Source organism: Plecotus auritus, assembly GCF_963455305.1.
Source record: "Plecotus auritus genome assembly, chromosome: 4".
Classification (NCBI taxonomy): Eukaryota; Metazoa; Chordata; class Mammalia; order Chiroptera; family Vespertilionidae; genus Plecotus; species Plecotus auritus.
The window spans coordinates 21,844,641-21,865,916 of record NC_137775.1 but is presented as its reverse complement, the minus strand read 5'-3'; the positions used below and the strand labels follow the sequence as shown (position 1 = coordinate 21,865,916).

At 41.9% G+C, this 21,276-nt stretch overlaps 1 protein-coding gene across 5 annotated transcripts in view; it reads right to left on the bottom strand.

Moving 5' to 3' along the window:
- Nucleotides 1–20,578, bottom strand: part of AKAP7 (A-kinase anchoring protein 7) — a 103,338-nt gene extending 82,760 nt beyond the window's left edge. For 4 of the 5 annotated variants that reach the window (XR_013960510.1, XM_080666692.1, XM_080666694.1 and 1 more), the window contains exons 1-3: nucleotides 20,180–20,578; nucleotides 12,059–12,190; nucleotides 202–332 (exon numbers count right to left, since the gene is read on the bottom strand). Coding sequence is in view for 4 of the 5 variants with exons in the window: in XM_080666692.1 (XP_080522818.1) it covers nucleotides 202–332; nucleotides 12,059–12,190; nucleotides 20,180–20,432 (516 nt within the window). In the remaining variant the exon portion in view is untranslated. Of the gene's footprint in view, nucleotides 1–201; nucleotides 333–12,058; nucleotides 12,349–20,179 lie in introns of those variants that run through there. The other variant, XM_080666695.1, reaches the window with a different exon arrangement.
- Nucleotides 20,579–21,276: the final 698 nt, after the last annotated feature.

The window sequence follows — 21,276 nt, the reverse complement described above, 5'->3', positions numbered from 1 at the left end:
ATGATGGTTGAAATAATTATTTTTCAAAATTATTTTTAAAATATATTCCATTTAAATACAAATATTCCCTGTAAGGCCCAGCTAACATGCCACCAAAGACTCCTATAAGCTGAGAGCAAATGGACTTACAAGTAAGTATTTAGTGTACTTTAAATATAATTTAGAACTTTATAGTCAAAATAGTTTGTAAAAATATAGCACCTCTTTGTTGGTGATTGGAATGGATAGGAAATAGTTTGGTTGATAGTCTTTGTACTTTTTTTTCTTCTTCTTTATTTGATCTTTATATTCATTTTCTTCACTTTCCAAATTTACTTGAGGTGCATCAGTGACTAGAAGATAAAAATCAAACAATAATATACCAAAAGTATTAAAACAAAGTTAATATTGGAAACAAACACTATATAAGTAGCAATCATTCACAACTGTTATTTTCAAATTGCAAGCGGGAGCTAGCAAACTCTCCCACAAAGGAACTCAGAGTAAGTATTTTAGGCTTTGCATATCATATGGTCTCAGTCAAAACTACCCAAGTCTGTTGTAAACAAAACACGGATGAATAGATGGAGCTGTGTTCCAGTAAAACTTTCACATAGCAGCCAGCCAGTGGGCCAGTGCACTAACCTCTGTTCTAAAGCATGACCAACCACCATTCTCACCTCTGTACCACAATATTCATGACACTAGGAAACATTATTTTTTCATCCATCCTGTATGACTCAATATGTGTGACTACTTGTAGCAGTGCCACTCAAAGTTTGGTTTGCAGCCAATGTCACACTACAAGTTATTTGTTGTAAAAATTAAGAGACTACTCATAGCACTTAGGCAAAGGAATTTTGTCTACTAAATTTTGTTTTCTATTCTGTTGGTCATTTTTTAAACATTTTTCTAATAATTCATTTTTATTGCCTTTTACAAAAGTATCAGTGGGCAACAAGTAGGAATTAAAAACAACAAAACTGGTCCTTGACTGTAGATAATTTCAGAAGCACTTAACGCACTTCTTTTTAAAGTTATGTTTGTAAGACTCATTTATAATATTCAACAATTCTAATTATGAAGCTATGCTCCAGAAATAATCACCAAATCAGTCTGAAATTCTCTCCTTTTTTACAGATTCTACCTGGGTCTTCTATAGGCATGCAAAACTACCATTAATTGAGTTTTCAGGCTGTGTCTTCCTGAACAGTAGCTTACTGTTCAAACTGGAGTGTCTCATAGAGACCTTATGAAAATACTAATATATTTTCTAAGGTATGCTTTTGGAAAGAAGTGGGAGGGAAGAAGCACCTTAATTACATTTAATCCTATCAGTTGGTTTCGTCTTTGGATCAATTCTAATCGGCCACAGTGACCACCTGCACCCAATGCCTTGAGAAAGACTGGCAAAAGTCTGAGCTGAGCCGAAACTGGTTTGGCTCAGTGGATAGAGCGTCAGCCTGTGGACTGAAGGGTCCCAGGTTCGATTCCGGTCAAGGGCATGTACCTTGGTTGCGGGCACATCCCAGTAGGGGGTGTGCAGGAGGCGGCTGATCGATGTTTCTCTCTCATCGATGTTTCTAATTCTCTATCCCTCTCTCCCTTCCTCTCTGTAAAAAATCAATAAAATATATTTTTTTAAAAAAGTCTGAGCTGAACGAATAGCATAATTCCCATGTGTCTACACAACCCTGATCTTACTAAGCCTCTCATTTCACATATGATGAAACAAGAGCAGAAAACCCTTTAAAAACTGCTCAGTATCACAGAGTTGAGTCTGGTATCTAGACCTCAACTCTTTTAGAATACTTTCTACTGGATCAAACTACTTCTCTATTTCAGTTCTGCCTAAGTAGTTAGTATTACACACCAAACTAGTCTTCCAACAAGCATCTTCCCGTCAAGTCACTTCATTTCTTTATCTGAGAACCTGAAATCTGGCCAGTACTTGGAGATATAGCTGATTCTAGGTCTGGGGCACAAAATGTATCAGAGGAGCTTGGAAATCAAAGACTCCTGGACCATGTCAGAAGTCTCTGGAGCATATGTGAAAGTTCCCGACTTTGGCCAAAGATCTAACAAATTGAGCATCAAATAGAATAATAACTTCAATGATGTTATTTAAACATCAAATAAGTTTAAAACCATCAGTCCAAGATAATAAACAAAAGAAAAACTAAAACCAAAAACTTACAGGTCACCTTTGGAGGAGTCTAAAGAACTGTTATTCTAAAAATCTGATGATAAAGGGGAAAAATAAATCACACATTTATCCAGTCTTTCTTTATGACCAAATAGTCATAAAAGAAATAAGTTAATTAAGGTAAAGTCCTTCTTTATAGAAATTTTCAGCTCATAAATGCAAAAGAACAGTTAAAATATCACATTTAAAAGTGTCTCCTGATGTCACACAATAGTAAATTCAAAATGTTTTGCAGCATTTTTATTCCAAAACTTGAAAAAGCATCCTAATATAACTACCAGTTAACTGTAAATATAAAGGACAGAGAAAGATGTTAAATGACCATAATAGAGTACTTCTACACAACCTGACTTCTTCAACAATAAACACACACGCTCATACACACACACACACACACACACACACACACACACACAGATCTATAGATGAAAAGAGATAAAAGAGATGTATCAATCAAATATAATCATACACTTTGGTTCCTAATTCAAACCAGTTTTTAAAAAATTATGACATAATGGGGGAATAAGGACACATTTGTAACACCTTAATCAATCAAGAAATTTAAAATTATGACAGAGCAATGTGAATGCTGACATTTGATGACATAAGGAATTACTGTTATTTGTTAGTATGGTAAGGATGTTTTGGGTATTTTTTAAAAGAGAATATCTTTCAAAGATGCACACTAGTTTTTACAGATAAAAATTATACATCTGCAATTTATTTCAAAATAACTCAGTGATAAAGAAGTAATGAACATGAGACTCATTATAATATTCTATTTTTGACTATGCTTGTACATACACACACACACACACACACACACACACACACACACCTCAGAGGCAGGGGAGGGACGGATAATCTCTATCTAGGGTTAGTTATAGTTTCCTATAATCTGTGATAAAGGTACTGTTAACAGTTGTACCAATTAGGCCATTTAGTGGTAAAGTTAAATAAAGAATGGTGTTCAAACTAAAATTAGCATAGTAGAAAGAGAATCCTAAACCTATAGTCTAGTTTTTATTTTTTCAAATTGCAAGTATCAGCCTATTCATGGGTTATGAAATCATCTTAGAAAATAATAAAAAGGTACTTTTTAAAAACTGGAATGGAATGAAAAGGAATGGAATCGAATTAGTATAGACAGTACATTGCTTATGGTAAGTTTAAGTATTGCTTCATGAAATTTGAGCTTTTTGCATACACATGTGTATTGGGTAGAAATGTAAAATATATTTATTTTTTACTGTGAACATAAGACACAGAAACATTTTTGCTATATTTTACAAAATATGAACAATACTAAGGGAAACAGATATGGTATTTGAAAGGCCACTGAAGCTTTCAGCATTTTAAGCTGTTTTATAACTTATCTGTTTAAAACTAAACTGTCCTCCTGTCTGTAGCAACTTCCTTTGCATTTCAAACATTCCATAAGACCATTTTGCAGACATACTGAGAAGAAACACAATAATCTGTGAATGTAATACTTTTTTTTATCTGAAGGTAATACTCTTAGTTGTAATGTATCACAACTCTAACAATTCTGGCATCATGAGAATGACGTAGCCAAAAAAAAAAACCCCAATTTTTGGTAAAAATAAGTACAACATTTCTCTAAATTCCCTTAGCTTTCTATAATCTTACCAATAACTATTTAACTTTCATTTGAACTGGATTAGCTAAAATTTTCTTTTGTCAGGCATCACAGCCAGGGCAAAATTTTAAATTATCTGATGACAGCTGGATAAAAAAGGAGATATATCTATGAGTATTTTTTGCTGTAGTGATTTTATTTACCCTTGTAATATATGTTTTATTTTTAATTCAGAGAGTCCTGCTGATTTACAGTTAACTTGTTACCTACTGAACCCAGTATCTATTTTTTCCTCTTTACCCAACTTTGTCTTTTTGCTGTAAAGTTTATTTGCATGGCCAGAATATAAAATCCCTTTTTTCCTTACTGAACTTCATTTTATTTCTAACTTTGAAATCATAATCTAAGTTCCAAAATATAATTTGCTACTACTCTTTTTATTTAGTCCATAGGAAAATACAATGAACAAAGTACTCATATAATATCTAGCAATGTTCATGCATAGGATAGGAACACTCATAAAACAACTATAACAATACATTGTCAGAAGCAATGCAGACACAACACTAAAATCATTGAGTACTATTTTTAAAAGAAATTGCCAATCTGGTAGGTTATAATCATACTAGAGGCCCGGTGCACAAAATTCATGAACAGGGGTGTGTCCCTCAGCCCACCCTGCACAATCTCCAATATGGGACCCCTCGAGGGATGTCCGACTGTCCCTCTCACAATCCAGGACTGGCTCACACAGTCGGATATCCCTCTCACAATCAGGACTGCTGGCTCCCAACTGCTCGCTTGCCTGCCTTCCTAATTGCCCCTAACCACTTATGCCTGCCAGCCTGATCACCCCCTAACCACTCCCCTGACAGCCTGATTGATGCCTAACTGCTCCCCTGCCAGCCTGATTGCCCCTAACTGCCCTCCCCTGCAGGCCTGGTCACCCCTAACTGCCCTCCCCTGCAGGCCTGGTCACCCCTAACTGCCCTCCCCTGCAGGCCTGGTCCCCCCCAACTGCTCTCCCCTGAGGCCTGGGTCCCCCTCAACTGCCCTTCCCTGCAGGCCCAGTCACCCCCAACTTCCCTCCTCTGCCACGCTGGTCACCCCTAACTGCCCACCCCTGCAAGCTTGATTGCCCCCAACTGCCCTCCCTTGCAGGCCTGGTCCCTCCCAACTGCCCTCCCCTGCTGGCCTGATCGCCCACAACTGCCCTCCCTTGCAGGCCTGGTCCCTCCCAACTGCCCTCCCCTGCTGGCCATCTTGTGGCGACCAACTTGTGTCCACATGGGGGCAGGGTCTTTGACCACATAGGGCCAGCCATCTTGTGTGTTGGAATGATGGTCAATTTGCATATTACTCTTTTATTAGATAGGATAGAGGCCTGGTGCACGGGTGGGGGCCAGCTGGTTTGCCCTGAAGCGTGTCCAGATCAGGGTGGGGGTTCCCTTGGGGCGTGGGGTGTCCTGGGCGAGGGGCCTATAGTGGTTTGCAGGCCGGTCACTCCCCCCAGAGACCCAAGCAGAGGCCCTGGGATCTGGGATTTATTTATCTTCTATAATTGAAACTTTGTAGCCTTGAGAAGAGGCCAAGGCAGGCCAGGGCTGCAGAAGCTTGGCTTCCTCCATTGCCGGGGGCAACTCAAGCCCCCTGCTCTCTCCAGCTCCATGGCTGCCGCCATTTTTGTTGGGATTTATTTATCTTCTATAATTGAAACTTTGTAGCCTCGAGTGGAGGCCTGGGCTGGCCAGGGTGTGCGGAAAGCTTGGCTTCCTCCATTGCCAGAGAAACCCAAGCCTCCTGCTCGCTCCGTGGCCGCAACCATCTTGGTTGGGTTAATTTGCATACTCGCTCCTGATTGGCTGGTGGGCGTGGCTTGTGGGTATAGTGGAGTGATGGTTAATTTGCATATTACTCTTTTATTAGAAAGGATTTTAATGTGCACCCTTTGATACTTACGAAGTTGAATAACTCTCCATACATTTGTCTACTAACTGAATTTTATCTTCTACAACCTTTGCCCAGCACCAATAATAGTACCTGGTACATAGCAGGCATTCAATAATTATGTGTTCAATGAATTAATGTATCTATTAGGCTTTTCTAATTTTTGTTTCCTGTGTGTGTTTTTTTAAGGGGTGGGGGAGAGGAAGATATCAACCCTTTGTATCATTTGGGCCAAATATTTACTTTAAGCCTTTCAAAATAAAATTTGGACTATGCTTCCCCAATCAGTTACAGAAAGGAAAAAGAACATAACTTACCTTTTTAAAAAACTGATTCAGGATGATCACTTACTATAATGGGGATAGCGATTCAACCTTATTTGATACATCATTTTTCTATAAAAAAAATTTTCAGGTACGGTAAGTTTCAACTGATATATTAAAATACTTAAGAGTTGCCCTAGCCAGTTTGGCTCAATGGATAGAGCATCGGCCTGGGGACTGAAGGGACCCAGGTTCGATTCCGGTCAAGGGCATGTACCTGGGTTGCAGGCACATCCCCAGTAGGGAGTGTGTAGGAGGCAGCTGATCGATGCTTCTCTCTCATCAATGTTTCTAACTCTCTATCCCTCTCCCTTCCTCTCTGTAAAAAATCAATAAAATATATTAAAAAAATAAAAATACTATGATTGGTTGCAATATTGTGAGTCAAAAAATAATAATAAAATACTTAAGAGTTGAAGTATTTTTTAAAATACAACTTAACAGTATTAGATAATAAGGAATAAAATGATCATTTCCCATATCTCTGAAATCTCCAATAACTAAAAGGTGAAAATTCTGTGTGAGGTAAAATAAGGACTGTAATCATTTCAATATGAGGAGAACTGAATTCCACAATGAGGAAAGACATGTTGCTGAAAAACAAAACAAAAAAAACTCACTCAAATATTTTATCTTGAATCTTGATTAAATATGGCTTGATAGTTAAAGGCTGTGATTCTCTTAAGGGAATAGAGTCCAATAAACTAAAGGCCTCCACAAATTGATACTTTATGGGAAGCACACCAAGCCGTTCCTGTTCACAACAGGATGGCTCTCCCTTGCATCCTCCCATTCAGCTTTCAGAGACAGAACCAGCAGCAACCCCATTTTCTGGGTGGTTTACTGGGGGGTATAACCTATTGATCAATGACACTTCCCCCATTGAACAGACCCATCCAGGCCCAGGCCAACAACTCACTGATGCTGCATTTTCTCCCAGAACATGTACACCCTGGAAAGCCAGAGGTGTGGCTCAGGTTGCAAGGAGCCTACATATTTCTACAATTTTCTTTTCTATATACATTTGAATATTTTATTTGTAATATGTATTTATATCCTAATAAACATAACAAATATATCTTACATTTAATTCTAACATAATATTCTAATACATTTCATATTGTAACATATAATCCTAGTAAAATAGTCTCTTCTCCAAAACAAAACCAAAAAAAAATGTAAAGACTCATTTCAGCCAATGAGGCTGCATGACACCTAATGACACTGCACCCACACTGAAGGTAAAACAGTTGACAACTGAGACACTCGGATCAAACATTTGGGGAGGAGTTTTCTTACTGGCAAGGATTCCCCTTCCCACGGTGTTCTTGTTAGCGCTATTTTCCCCATCGCTCTGCCAGGGTTTCAACCAGCAAGAATTTCTTGGCAGTTAACTCACAATTTCCACCCACCAAAGGAAACGGAGAGAACCAAAGGCAACCACCAGCTACTTGAGAATTTTAAGGTTGTTGTCTACCAGAGCCATTCAACTGACTCAATTTCCACGTTACTAAACTAAGAGAAAGCCCCAAATCATTTCAAGCTACCAACTAATTATTCTGTGTTCTGGACACAAACACTGTATCTATCTTAAGATTTAAGGGTTGACAATAAAAATCCCAATTTCTATACAAATCTCTCTTCACAAAAACGAGTTAGTTTCTGGTTTGCAAAGAATTTTACTATTTGTTCCTTAGTGTTTTAGTAAATGCTATTATAAAAATAAGCGAACAAATAACTGAAGAATATGTGTCAAAGATTTAATACATAGCATTTATAAATATTTTACATTTTTAATTGCCTTCTTCCACACATTACCTCTTTTGATCTGTACAGCAACACCATATGAGGTAAACAGGAGAAAATTATATTTCACAGTTGAAGAAGTCCAGCTCACAAACTGGACGTTGTGCCCAATGTCATGCAAGTAGAAAATAACCAAAACCTAAAACATAAGTTTTCTGTCTCTCTCATTACACTACACTGACTGTGTGTAAGTTGCGAGTTTGAACTCAATCTTTCCACTAAAGTAATATTATACATGGTGGTCTGGAGTCTAGACCAGGGGTGGGCAAACTTTTTGACTCGAGGGCCACAATGGGTTCTTAAACTGGACAGAAGGGCCGGAACAAAAGCATAGATGGAGTGTTTGTGTGAACTAATATAAATTCAAAGTAAAGGAGCGGAGGGGAGAGCAAGAGAACCCTCTGCTCTTTCAGCTCTGCGGGCCGGATAGAACAGCCGAACAGGCCGGATCTGGCCCGCGGGCTATAGTTTGCCCACAGCTGGTCTAGACTAACCCACAAAGGCTTTTAACTCACAAAGTCTGAGCTATCAAAAAGTGGCTGTAATACGCTGTGCCTAAAAATGGACTTCCATGGGGTGACCCTAACTTACCTGGATGAGATCATTTCCTTGGTAATAAATACACCATATACTAGAGAGAAAAGATCCCTATTCGGATGGGCATTGGCCAATCTTCCCAATGCCCATCCTCTGAGGAAGCAGCTGTACCTCAGAGCAGCAATGCATTGCAGAATCGCTGACACATCTCTTTCCTTTTTTTCTGGCCCCAGTGGCCAGTTTCTCCTCACCGGTGAAGACATAAGAATACAGTGGAGCTACAGAAATACTAGATGCGTTCTGGGATTCTGGAGGTATCACTCTCAATCTCTAGTAGAAGCAGTTTGTTTCCTATAGATTAGATCTGTATAAAAAGTACCGATAGGAGAAACCAAGATGGCGGCATAGGTAAGCACCTAAACTGCTGCCTCGCACAACAATTTCAAAACTACAACTAAAAGACAGAACGGACACCATCCAGAACCACAGGAAAGCTGGCTGAGTGAAAATTCTACAACTAGAAGGAAAGAGAAAAGCTCACAGAGAATTGGAGGTACGGCAAAGGGTCTTTGTGCGCGCAGAGAGGAAGGGTGGCTGAGAGCCTGGCTGACTTTCTCTGGCGGAAGGGGGAAGGAAGCCCCTGACCGCACTGAACCCCAGTTCTGACTACACTGAACCCTAGTCCCGGGCGAAACCCTGTGGACCCAGGCTCATACAGGGAGAGTCTGGTCTGTCAAGTAGAGAGAAAGGCACCCGGAGACTCGGAGACCCGGGGAAGCCCCGGCGGGCAGGGGTCTGGAGACGCGCGCGCCAGTGTGCACAAAGGCTACGGAGGTTGCCACAGGTTTTCCCTAGCAGAAGGGAGTCCGAAGCTCCTGACTGCACTGAGCCCCAGTTCTGACTGCACTGAACCCCAGTTCCAGGCGAGCCCCTGGGGACCCACGCTCTTGTGGGGGGAATCTGGACTCTCAGGCGGAGACTCGGGAGCCGGGGAAGGCAGAGGTCTGAAGGTGCGTGCGCACGCAAGGGCAAGGCTGACTGGAAGCCAAGACTGTCTGCTCCGCCCTGAGACTCCACCCCATCCAAGCTGAGCACAGAGGCTATTGCAATTTGGCAAGTCCAATCCTATAAGGCTGTCTCCAACACCGAACTTCTCCCAGCGTAGACACAGCTGATCCTTACAGCCAACTGGCCTGGAGGTCAATTCCTCCCAGTGATACCAACAACAATCAAGACTTAACTACAACAAGGCTGTACACACAGTCCACAAAGGGGTGCACCAAGAGTGTCCACCTCAAGTTAACTGGGGAGGCCAACCCACTGGGCCATATAGGAAATCTAGCACACAAATCTACCCTACCAACTCAGGGAAGCAGTGAAAATGCGGCGTCAAAGAAACAGATCACAAACGAAAGAAATGGAGGAAAACAAACAACTGGATATAGAATTCAAAACCACGGTTATAAGGCTTTTCAAGAATATCCTAGAAAAGGCCGATAAATATAACGAGACCCTCGAAGATATGAAAAAGGACCAACTAGAAATTAAACATACACTGACTGAAATAAAAAATATTATACAGAGACCCAACAACAGACTAGAGGAACACAAGAATCAAGTCAAAGAATTGAAATACAAAGAAGCAAAAAACACTCAACTGAAAAAGCAAAAAGCAAAAAAAATCCAAAAAGTTGAAGATAGTGTAAGAAGACTCTGGGACAACTTCAAGCGTACCAACATCAGAATTATGGGGGTGCCAGAAGAAGAGAGAGAGCAAGATACTAAAAACCTATTTGAAGAAATAATGACTGAAAACTTCCCCCACCTGGTGAAACAAATAGACTTACAAGTCCAGGAAGCGCACAGAACCCCAAACAAAAGGAATCCAAAGAGGACCACACCGAGACACATCATAATTAAAATGCCAAGAGCAAAAGACAAAGAGAGAATATTAAAAGCAGCAAGAGAAAAACAGTTAATTACCTACAAGGGAGCACCCATACGATTGTCAGCTGATTTCTCAACAGAAACTATGCAGGCCAGACGGGAGTGGCAAGAAATTTTCAAAGTGATGAATAGCAAGAACCTACAACCAAGATTACTCTACCCAGCAAAGCTATCATTCAGAATTGATGGGCAGATAAAGAGCTTCACAGATAAGAAAAAGCTAAAGGAGTTCATCACCACCAAACCAGTATTATATGAAATGCTGAAGGGTATTCTTTAAGAAGAGGAGGAAGAAGAAAAAAGTAAAGATAAAAATTATGAACAACAAATACATATCTATCAACAAGTGAACCTAAAAATCAAGTGAATTAAAAACCTGAGGAACAGAGTAATCTGGTGAATATAATAGAATCAGGGGCATAGAAAGGGAGTGGACTGATAATTCTCAGGGGGGAAGGGGTATGGGGGGGTTCAGGAAGAGACTGGACAAAAATCATACACCCATGGATGAGGACAGTGGGGGGAGGTAAGGGAAGAAGGTGGAGTGGGAACCGGGTGGAGGGGAGCTATGGGGGGAAAAAGGAGAAACGATTGTAATAATCTGAATAAAGATTTATTTAAGAAAAAAAAAAAAAAGTACCGATAGCTGAAACGGTGAACGAGTTTCACTTCTTGTTCCAGTCTAACCTATGAACACTGGGATGGGAGTGCTTCAGAGACTGCAACAGGGAGCAGAGGGGAGAAGAGTGGATGGGCACGGCACATAGGCGTGATTATTCAGGAGCTTTCTTCTTTATTGTGTATCCAACTTAGAATAATGAAATCAGAAAGGACTGTAATTTTTAGATATATTTATTTTATTGTTCAAAAAGTAGGGAATGAAGAGGAAAACATGATTAAGTCATTGCAATTCTTGCCTCTCATTTCCAAAAGGTATCTTCTCCTACTTACCAGGCATACACTCTAATTCTTCAAATGAAGGTTTCTCTGACAGCCATGAAAACCAAAAAAGCTGTTCCCTACAGGCTGGCTGTAAAGGAAAAGACGGGAATCCCATGTCCTGACTGAGCAAACACCTCTTCCTCCTTCCCTTTCTTTGGATGATGGAATAGGAAACACTGACTAATAAGGTACCAGGGATTTCATACATTCTAAGCATTCCTCACTCCTCATATCTCCCCAAAATATAAACCAGGTTTCCTGTATGCGAAGACAGTGTGACAGCGTGGCTTCTGAGACTGGCTGAGCATCAGAATCACATGGGATGTTTAAAAATAAAACAAAGAGGTTCCACCTGACACAGAGGTAGGAAAGAGGAATCTGTAATTTTATATCACTCCACAGAAAATTCTGATGATCAGTTAAGGTCAAGACAGCATGGAGGAAAGAACCCTGGATAGTCTGTACTTAGCGGCCAGGCCCCCTGTACTGTTCCCAAACCTCTGGGAAGCCTTCCAGAACACCCTTTACGCCCACGTCCAGGTTACACGCCTCCCCACACACATCCTCACCCATGTATTCCCACAGCATCCTGGATGGCATCCACCTTGGGAAATTAGAGCTCTTAACGACTGGCTCTCCATTAAAGCTTTTAAGTCTAGAAAACCATTAATTAACAATCCAAACTAAAAAACATGACAGGTATGTAAGGTGAATTTATCAAGGAAAAAATATATATCATTAGGTTGAATATTTATTTAATAAAGTACTTACTTCCACAATCATCTCTAATATCTATAGTAGCAAGTGGCATATCTACCAGAGAATCCATAGCATTGGCTTCAAATTCTTCTGACATTTTCTTTTTCCCCGACGTATTTTCACACTCACTGGAATTTACTTCTTCTTTAGCATATCACAAAAAAGAAAAACATGTCATTTAATTTAATTAACTTACATGCTAAGGTAAAACAACTCAACTAACTAAATTCAATAAGAATTAACACGTTATAGTAAACTCCCAAAGAAAGTCTACTCCTGATCTAAAAACTTATCTTTGGGGTAAAGAGTTAAGGGTCCAAAGGTTGTAACCGTTCATGAGGTCAGAGGGAGCCAGCCTGGCACTGGACTCTGCCCCTCCCCAGCTGACAGATTCCAACAGGAAGTGTATTTAAATTCTCTGTGCATGCTGGGCAGGGAAGGGGAGGGTTGGGGTTATGAAGATACAGGCTACTGTGTTTGAACCAATGGGAGAGGGGTGCCTGGAGGAAACAAAGTCACTGTTCCTTTTGTGAAACAAAACTAAAACCTGAAAATTTTTGTTCAATGAAAATGGGGTATAATTTCATTGTCCCTAGCCACAAGGGACCAGTTCCACTGAGACACGAACAGTGGGGACTCAAAATTTTGCAAACATGTGGAGGAAGGGACAATTGGCTTTCTGTTAATTGGCAAATGTTCCAGTGGGGCTTCTTTTTTGTTTGGGGGTATTATATTGTAGGTGCACATGTGGACCAGAGTCTCTACTGAGGTTATAAAGTTCAGAAAAGATGGTTGATAAAGTCTTGACTTTTGTTAATTTATCTCAATAAAGCCCACTGGAAATAAAAAAAAAAGAAATTTTAACATGTTAAGAAATAATACCACTTGTATCCAAATATATTGTAAAACTACTTATGTGTCCAGATTCTACATTTTTATAAATGAATTTTTGTTAAACAATTTTAATAATTTTCTGAAGTACTGTATTCAAATAAGGGTAAGATGAATGTTGTAGTGTAACCCCCATCTTACAAAGGACGCCTCAAAAAAAGGTCAAATTATGGAGTCATTTATTAAAAGCCGGCGGCATATGAGGGAGCAAAAGCGCTCCAGACCTCGCAGCCCCGAACAGCTTGCCACTTCTGGCTTATATGCAGAATATCACAAAAGTATCAATTACATCTTTGGGTCTGGAATGAGGAACCTGTTTCACGAAAAAGCATTTTTACAGAAGCAGAATTTGAGCAACTTAGTTATCTAAAGTATCTACGAATCACTGAATCAACAGAAACGCATTATCTGGGACCACCTGGACAATTTAGAATAATTGTGCTGTCCAGATTCCTGAACCACTGAGTCAACCAAAACTCAGTTATCTGTAGCTACTGAGACAATTTAGGATCACTATCTGTCCTGGGTCCCAGAGGAATGTGCTTCGATGACCAGTGAGATCACAATCAATGGGATATTCAAACCACCATCAATGGAGTTTTAATCATACATAAGTTCAGAAAACCAAAATAACTTTTAAATGAGTACAGAACCCAAAACAGCAAGGTTAAAATATTAAACAGCAATTTTTACCCAACTATGGTTGCTACCATACTTCATGAAAACTTAGTTAATCAATAATCCTCGAGATCATTTATAGCTATATTTTCTTAATTCTAAACCTATACTTTTTCATATACTTTTTGAAAACAAACCAACGAAGTTTTGTCAGTCTTTTTCATGTTTACTTTTTAACAACTATCACTACGTATTCTCATTTGTAAAAGTTCTGACCTTTATTTTTTCTTCAATAAAGACTTTTAAATCTTTCCTCTCCGTTATTATATTAACATTGGAAATTCAGTAAAATATATTTGACTCTAAATATGCTTTCCTGGAAATTCAATGATTAAAAAGCAAAAGATCTTGCTCTGTCCCGGTAGCTCAGTTAGTGTCATCCAAATACCCCAAGATTGCAGATTCCATCCCCTTTCAGAGCACATACAATAATCAACCAGTGACTACATAAATAAGTGGAATAACAAATTGATGTTTCTCTCTCACACACACACTCTCTCTCCCTTCCTCTCTCTAAATTCAATAAATAAATAATTTTTAAATATATTTTATTGATTTCAGAGAGGAAGAGAGGAGATAGAAATATCAATGATGAGATATAATCATTGGTCGGCTACTCTGGCACACCTCCACTGGGGATTGAGTCCTCAACCCAGGCATGTGCCTGCCGGAAACCGATCATTGTCCCACTAACAGAAAGATGTGGACAGGAAACCCGGAAGGCTGGTCAACAACCTTAATTGCTCTAATCACTCAGTGATTAGTTGAGACATTGTTAGCTGAAGCAGCCTCCACCTCTGTTTGTTTTATGTAAATTTCTGTTATTGGAGTTTCCTGCCTAAGGGCTATGGGTGTATCCCATAGTCTCAATAAAAGGGATAGCAAGGCCAGAGCGGGGTGTAGTCCTCCCACTAGAGGTGGGCTCCCACCTGGCCCCCAATATTCCCAAATTAATACTTTTCTAGACTTTTTTCATTTGTGTGCGGCCTGCTCCAGAACCCAAGCCCTGAACTGGAACCCTGAACCACGCAGGACGTGAAAGGGGTTCCTACATGTGCCCTGACGGGGAATCGAACGTGACCTCCTGGTTCATAGGTTGATGCTCAACCACTGAGCCATGCTGGCTGGGCTAAATATTTTTTTAAAAAGGCAAAAGATCTTACAATTTACTATGAGTCTAATCATAAGCTCACAACTATTTGAAATATGTAAAAACCAGTAACAGTTTCTATTTTTATGTTTGCATTGAAAACTAGTTTATACTTAAACAAAAGTTTTAACAGAGCAATACAAAAGTTTTAACAGATAAATGAATACCTTTTACCTTTGGGCACATACAACACACATAAAGGATCATCGCTGACCATGTAGGGTAGGTACAGCTGCAAAGCAAGCAACAAAGAGTAGTAGTTGTGCAACTGAATATGCACAAGGTTGTCCCAGTTGAAAAATTGTAAAGCCTGGCTGCCCATTAGAATCACCTAAGGAAGTTTTTTAAATTACCAGCGTCTGGTCCCACCCCAGGCCAACTAAATCACAATTCTGGGGATCAGGCTGGCTTCCAATATTTTTTTTTAAGCCTCGCAGGGTGAGTCTATTGTGCAATGGAAGTTTGAAAAACACTGCCCCAGAAAATCCCTTCACCTCTCCCATTCTTTGTTTCTACCTCAGACTAAAGAGACTGTGTTAACAGTTGAGAATAATCAATTTAAAGGTAAAAACTCAAATCAGATGTTTACTATCAATGACGACTTTCCTGATTCCCCAACTCAGCACCAAGCCAGGTAATCCAGTCTCCTTCCAGGTACTCAGTGCTTCCTCCTGTCACAGCACAAACATCAGGTTTTAGATGTCCACAAGTCTGTCTTTCTCATAGATTCCAAGCTAAAGGAACTTATATATAGTTTACCAACCAAACCCAGACACTTTTGGAAGTGAAAGAGGGAGCTTTTCATAATTACACCCCTATCAATATGGTCGCCTTACTCTAAGCTCCTTAAGTGCCCTGTCTTATTCTCCTTTGATTCCTCAATGCCTACAACAGTGTTCAGGTCACAGGAGGTGATCGATACATTTGTACTGAATGACTGAATAAAGGTAAGCACACATTTGGGAGTGGATGATGAATTACTCAAGATACACTGCAATATAGATATCTCAATGCCCATGAGAAAATAACTCCTGGTGTTTAAAGGCAGCTTCAGTACATCACAGATTCTCATTTTCACAGGGTGAATGAAGGAAAGGTACTACTATCCTATACAACATAAAAATATTGAAGCATAATATGACTTGCTCAACGTCATTCTCTATCTTTTTTTCCACTGATTTTTAGACAGTGGAAGGGAGGAGGAGAGACGGAGAGAGAAACATCGATGTTCCAGAGTCACATCAATTGGTTTCCTCCTGCAGGGGCCTGACCAGGGCCGGGGATCAAACCTGCAACCGAGATATGTGCCCTTGACCAGAATGGAACATGGGACCCTTCAGTCCACAGGCCAATGCTCTATCCACTGAGCCAAATCAGCTAGGGTCATTCCCCATCTTTTTAAATAAAGCATATTAAAGCATATATATATACACATACATATACACACTAGAGGCCCGGTGCACGAAATTCATGCACGGGGGGGGGGGGGGTGTCCCTCAGCCCAGCCTGCACCCTCTCCAATATGGGACCCCTCGAGGGATGTCCGACTGCCTGTTTAGGCCCGATCCCAGTAGGATCGGGCCTAAATGGACAGTCGGACATCCCTATCACAATCCAGGACTGCTGGCTCCCAACTGCCCGCCTGCCTGCCTTCCTTATTGCCCCTAACTGCTTCTGCCTGCTAGCCTGATCACCCCCTAACCACTCCCCTGCCAGCCTGATTGATGCCTAACTGTTCCCCTGCCAGCCTGATTGCCCCTAACTGCCCTCCCCTGCAGGCCTGGTCACCCCTAACTGCCCTCCCCTGCAGGCCTGGTCTTCCCCCAACTTCTCTCCCCTGCAGGCCTGGGTACCCCCCAACTGCCCTTCCCTGCAGGCCTGGTCACCCCCAACTTCCCTCCTCTGCCAGCCTGGTCACCCCTAACTGCCCTCCCCTGCAGGCTTGATCACCCCCAACTGCCCTTCCCTGCTGGCCTGATCACCCACAACTGCCCTCCCTTGCAGGCCTGGTCCCTCACAACTGCCCTCCCCTGTTGGCCATCTTGTGGCGGCCATCTTGTGTCCACATGGGGGCAGGGTCTTTGACCACATAGGGCCAGCCATCTTGTGTGTTGCAGTGATGGTCAATCTGCATATTACTCTTTTATTAGATAGGATAGAGGCCTGGTGCACGAGTGGGGGCTGGCTGGTTTGCCCTGAAGGGTGTCCCGGATCAGGGTGGGGGTTCCCTTGGGGTGTGGGGTGGCCTGGGCGAGGGGCCTGTGGTGGTTTGGAGGCTGGCCACGCCCCCCAGAGACCCAAGCGGAGGCCCTGGGATCTGGGACTTATTTATCTTCTATAATTGAAACTTTGTAGCCTTGAGCGGAGGCCAAGGCAGGCCAGGGCTGCAGAAGCTTGGCTTCCTCCATCGCCGGGGGCAACTTAAGCCTCCTGCTCTCTCCAGCTCCATGGCTGCCACCATTTTTGTTGGGATTTATTTATCTTCTATAATTGAAACTTTGTAGCCTTGAGTGGAGGCCTGGGCTGGCCAGGGTGTGCAGAAAGCTTGGCTTCCTCCATTGCCAGAGAAACCCAAGCCTCCTGCTCGCTCTGTGGTGGCAGCCATCTTGGTTGGGTTAATTTGCATACTCACTCCTGATTGGCTGGTGGGTGTGGCTTGTGGGTGTAGCAGAGTGATGGTTAATTTGCATAATACTCTTTTATTAGATAGGAGGATATGTATATATAAACTCTTGAATGCAATGTTATGTCAAAATAAGTCTAGAATGTGAAATATAAACTTTGTTCCATTAAATTACAGAATACTTGAAACCATTTTGTAGATATGAATTATTAACTCAGGGAAAAGACCATACCACTTCCAAGCAACTCTTGAAAGAACTGCTGGTCATTTATAGAGCAATCTTTCTCAACCTAGAAGCCTTCCTCCAATTCTCTAAGCTTTAGTGTTAGGCAAAGGCTGGCAGACATGACTTAAACACATCCATCATAATTACACTTTCTTTCACAGAAGGTGTAAATATTTTGCTTTTGGAAAACTGCCTTAAAATAACTGACCCTTAAGTAAAGCACTTAAACCATAAATTGATTGTTCTGAGTACTTAAAATGTGTTCTAGCCGTATTTAAAATAAAATTCCATCTTTCGTACAAGTCCAAATAAAAGCAATGCTTCTAAGTGCACTATTAACACAAAGATGAGGTCAAACTGGCAAACTACTACTACTACTAACAACAACGAATATGGAGCCTGTACTCTATGCCAAGCACAGCCAGAAGCACTTTACAGACAGTAACTCCTTTCATCCACACAACCATGCTATCAGGGAGGTACTATTATTTTACTGATTTTTACAGACTAGCCAATTAAGTAACTTGCCCAAGGTTACAGCCAGGTCTGGGGTTGAAATTTAAGTCCGGTTATTCTGCTGCCAAACCTGCTCCCTCCAGCAACATGTACCGCTACCTCTTAATAGATACAGTTTATAGCGCTGTAAATTGAAATAATCCTTTCAGAAAGCAGTCTGGCAACAGATCAGGAGCCATGAAAACGTTCTTCTTATTGCTATATCTGGGTATCTATCATATACAGTATGCTGCCATAGATTCCCCACAGCTTTGTTTAAACAAAAAAGAAAAAGTGGAACCGCTGAAATGCCTAATAGGGATATGGTTACACCAAACATACTCATGCTAATGACAACAAGAGTAATGGCTACGAAGACTTGCAACAACCAAAAAAAAAAAAACAGTTGATACCAAATACTGACTTTTTAAAAAGCAAATATAATACTATGATTACAATTATGTAAGAAAAGGCTAAAGGATATAAATATCTAAATGCTGACATAGTTGCCTTCAATGTATTTGTATTTTCCCACTTTCTGCTATTCAAATGTTTTTATTTTTATTATTTTTTTTAAAATATATTTTATTGATATTTCACAGAGAGGAAGGGAGAGAGATAGAGAGCTAGAAACATCGATGAGAGAGAAACATCGATCAGCTGCCTCCTGCACACCTCCCACTGGGGATGTGCCCGCAACCAAGGTACATGCCCTTGACCGGAATCGAACCCGGGACCTTTCAGTCCGCAGGCCGACGCTCTATCCACTGAGCCAAACCGGTTTCGGCTATTCAAATGTTTTTAAATAGAATTAATATTAATTTTGTAAGAAAACAATGTATACACTTAAAATACGTTATAAAACCATACACTAATATTCAAGTACATGTTCACTTCAGCAAATAAGTTCATCATAGACAGGCCAATTGGGGGTGGGGGGGACAGACAGTTTGCTCTTTGTCACACAAATGCAAGCTTTCTATTTGGATAATAAAGCATGACTTTATTAAGCAAGACTTCTATTCATTCTACTAGATAGACACATTTGGTATATCCCCCAAGAACCAAGGGAAAGGGTCCAAGCCCTCCATGCTAGTCCTGGCTTAGCTAGTGAATATAGTTACATCTTTCATCTGGATAAAGGCTGAGAACTGTGAGACAATCAACAAGTCACTTGACCTCCATGCTTTGGTTTATTCATCATAAAAGTAAAAGTACAATCCAATATCTAGAGAGAAATGGACGAAAGAAGACAATAATATCTGAAGGGAAATGTAAGGAAACAGTCTTAAACTAATATGAGTATGGAAAAACCCATATAAGCTATCTCAAAAACTCAAACTCTCTGAACACACCCACAAAGCCTTTATCATTTCATTCCCACGACAACTGTAAACGTAAGTACTTACACCAGTTAACAGCTATTATATAATACAATTAACATTGTAATGCTTTTATCTCTCTGTACGCCTGTACTAGTACAAAGAGCTCACAGAAGAGCACCTTTTCTCTAATTGGGAGCTCTATGCACCCAGTTCAATTCACAGAGAATGCAGACTTCAGCTGGAAATTGATTCTGGGTCCTACCACAGATTTGGCGCCAGTTTAAAAAGGTCCTTTTCAAACACTGAGGGTAAAATCCTCAACGACACTCTGTGGTCAGGTCTTTCACGTTTGTGATATAGGATAAAAGGGGAGCTTCTCTGAGTGTTGTGTTGCTCAAACACCGGAGGGTGTGTGTTGCTATGAAGTCGGTACTAGGGTCACAAGGTCAGACGGGAAACGCAACTGAAACTTGGGGTGGTCCCATCGCCCCGTCGCACCAACAGTGCATGCACTAAAGCGCTTAGCCAAGAACAGCACGGATCACGCCGGCGGCTCCGGGCTCCTCCGAGCTAAGCGGGAGGGAGAGGAGAATCCGCGCGGGGCGGGCGTGGGGTCGCGCTGGCTCCAAGCTCTGTGTTTGGGGCGCGGGGCGAAGCGGGCCCTCCCCAAGGCCGAGCGCTGAGCGGGGCCCACGCCCCCAGGTTCCGATCGGCCCCCCTCAGCCGCTGGGCAGCCCCGGCTCACCCGCTTCGGGGCGCTCCATGGTGCTGGCGCTAGCGGGTCGAGCGTCCCTGCAGGCGGCAGCCGCGGCGGCCGGGCTCAGCGGCCCCGGGCTGGGCGCGCAACGGAGGCGGAGGCCGGGACGGGGCGGGGACCCATGGGGCGGGGCGCGGGGCCGGGGGCCGCCGTGGGCGGCCTGAGCTTCGGCCGCGGCAAGCAGGCCTGCGTGGGCACGGAGCCCCGCGAGCCGCAGTCCCCGCAGGAGATGCATGCCCATGCCGGGCGCCCGGAAGGAGCGGAAGGGGCCACCCCGACGCACCCGTGGTATCCGGATTCGGGCTGCGCGGGTTGGGAGGGGCTGGGGAGCCGCGATCCCGGCGCCGCGGAGAGCTGGGCCTCTTCTCGGCCCCAAGAGGCTCGGCCCCCGCCTTCGCCCGGGAGCGGGACGGCCCCCTGCAGCCTTTGGCTGCCCTCAGCCATTTCCCGGGGCCCGGCCTTTCCCGTCCCACGCTTTGAGGGGTGACACTGGGACCCGGCTGAAAGCATTTCCTGGCCTAGGGTCTCCTGAGGATCCCTGTGTTTAGTTTTGCAAAAAGCTTTCAAAACAGAGATCTCTGGTTACAAAATATTTGGGAAGAGCAAGCTGTATAGGAACGATGCCTTGACCATCTGTAGTGTCAGATATTTTATTTTGCTTTTTTAAAAGCCAAATTGTGCAAAGTATTTAATTTTTAACAATGGTTTATGCCTACAAATTAAATGGGAACTGGCTACGGGTTATTGCAGGTTAAAGCACTGGTGTGAGTAAAATAGAAGAAGGAGCGATTTAATGATTTAAAAATTATTTTGACCTTGGTACAGAATTTTGAGTTTTTCTTTTAAGTACAATGAAACCATGCACTGAGAAAATTAGGTACATCTCTCAACAAATTAAACTAGCGTTTTTCGAATAACATTTGGCTTATTTTGAATGTATCCTAAAATGGAAGCAAATACCTCAGTACAACAACAGATCATACAAATTAAGTCATAAAGCTTGTTACTCTCATATTAAAATAATTCTAGCAAGTTGAGTATTTGGTTTGCACACCTAAAGCAATGATGGGCTGATTAGAAAGGTA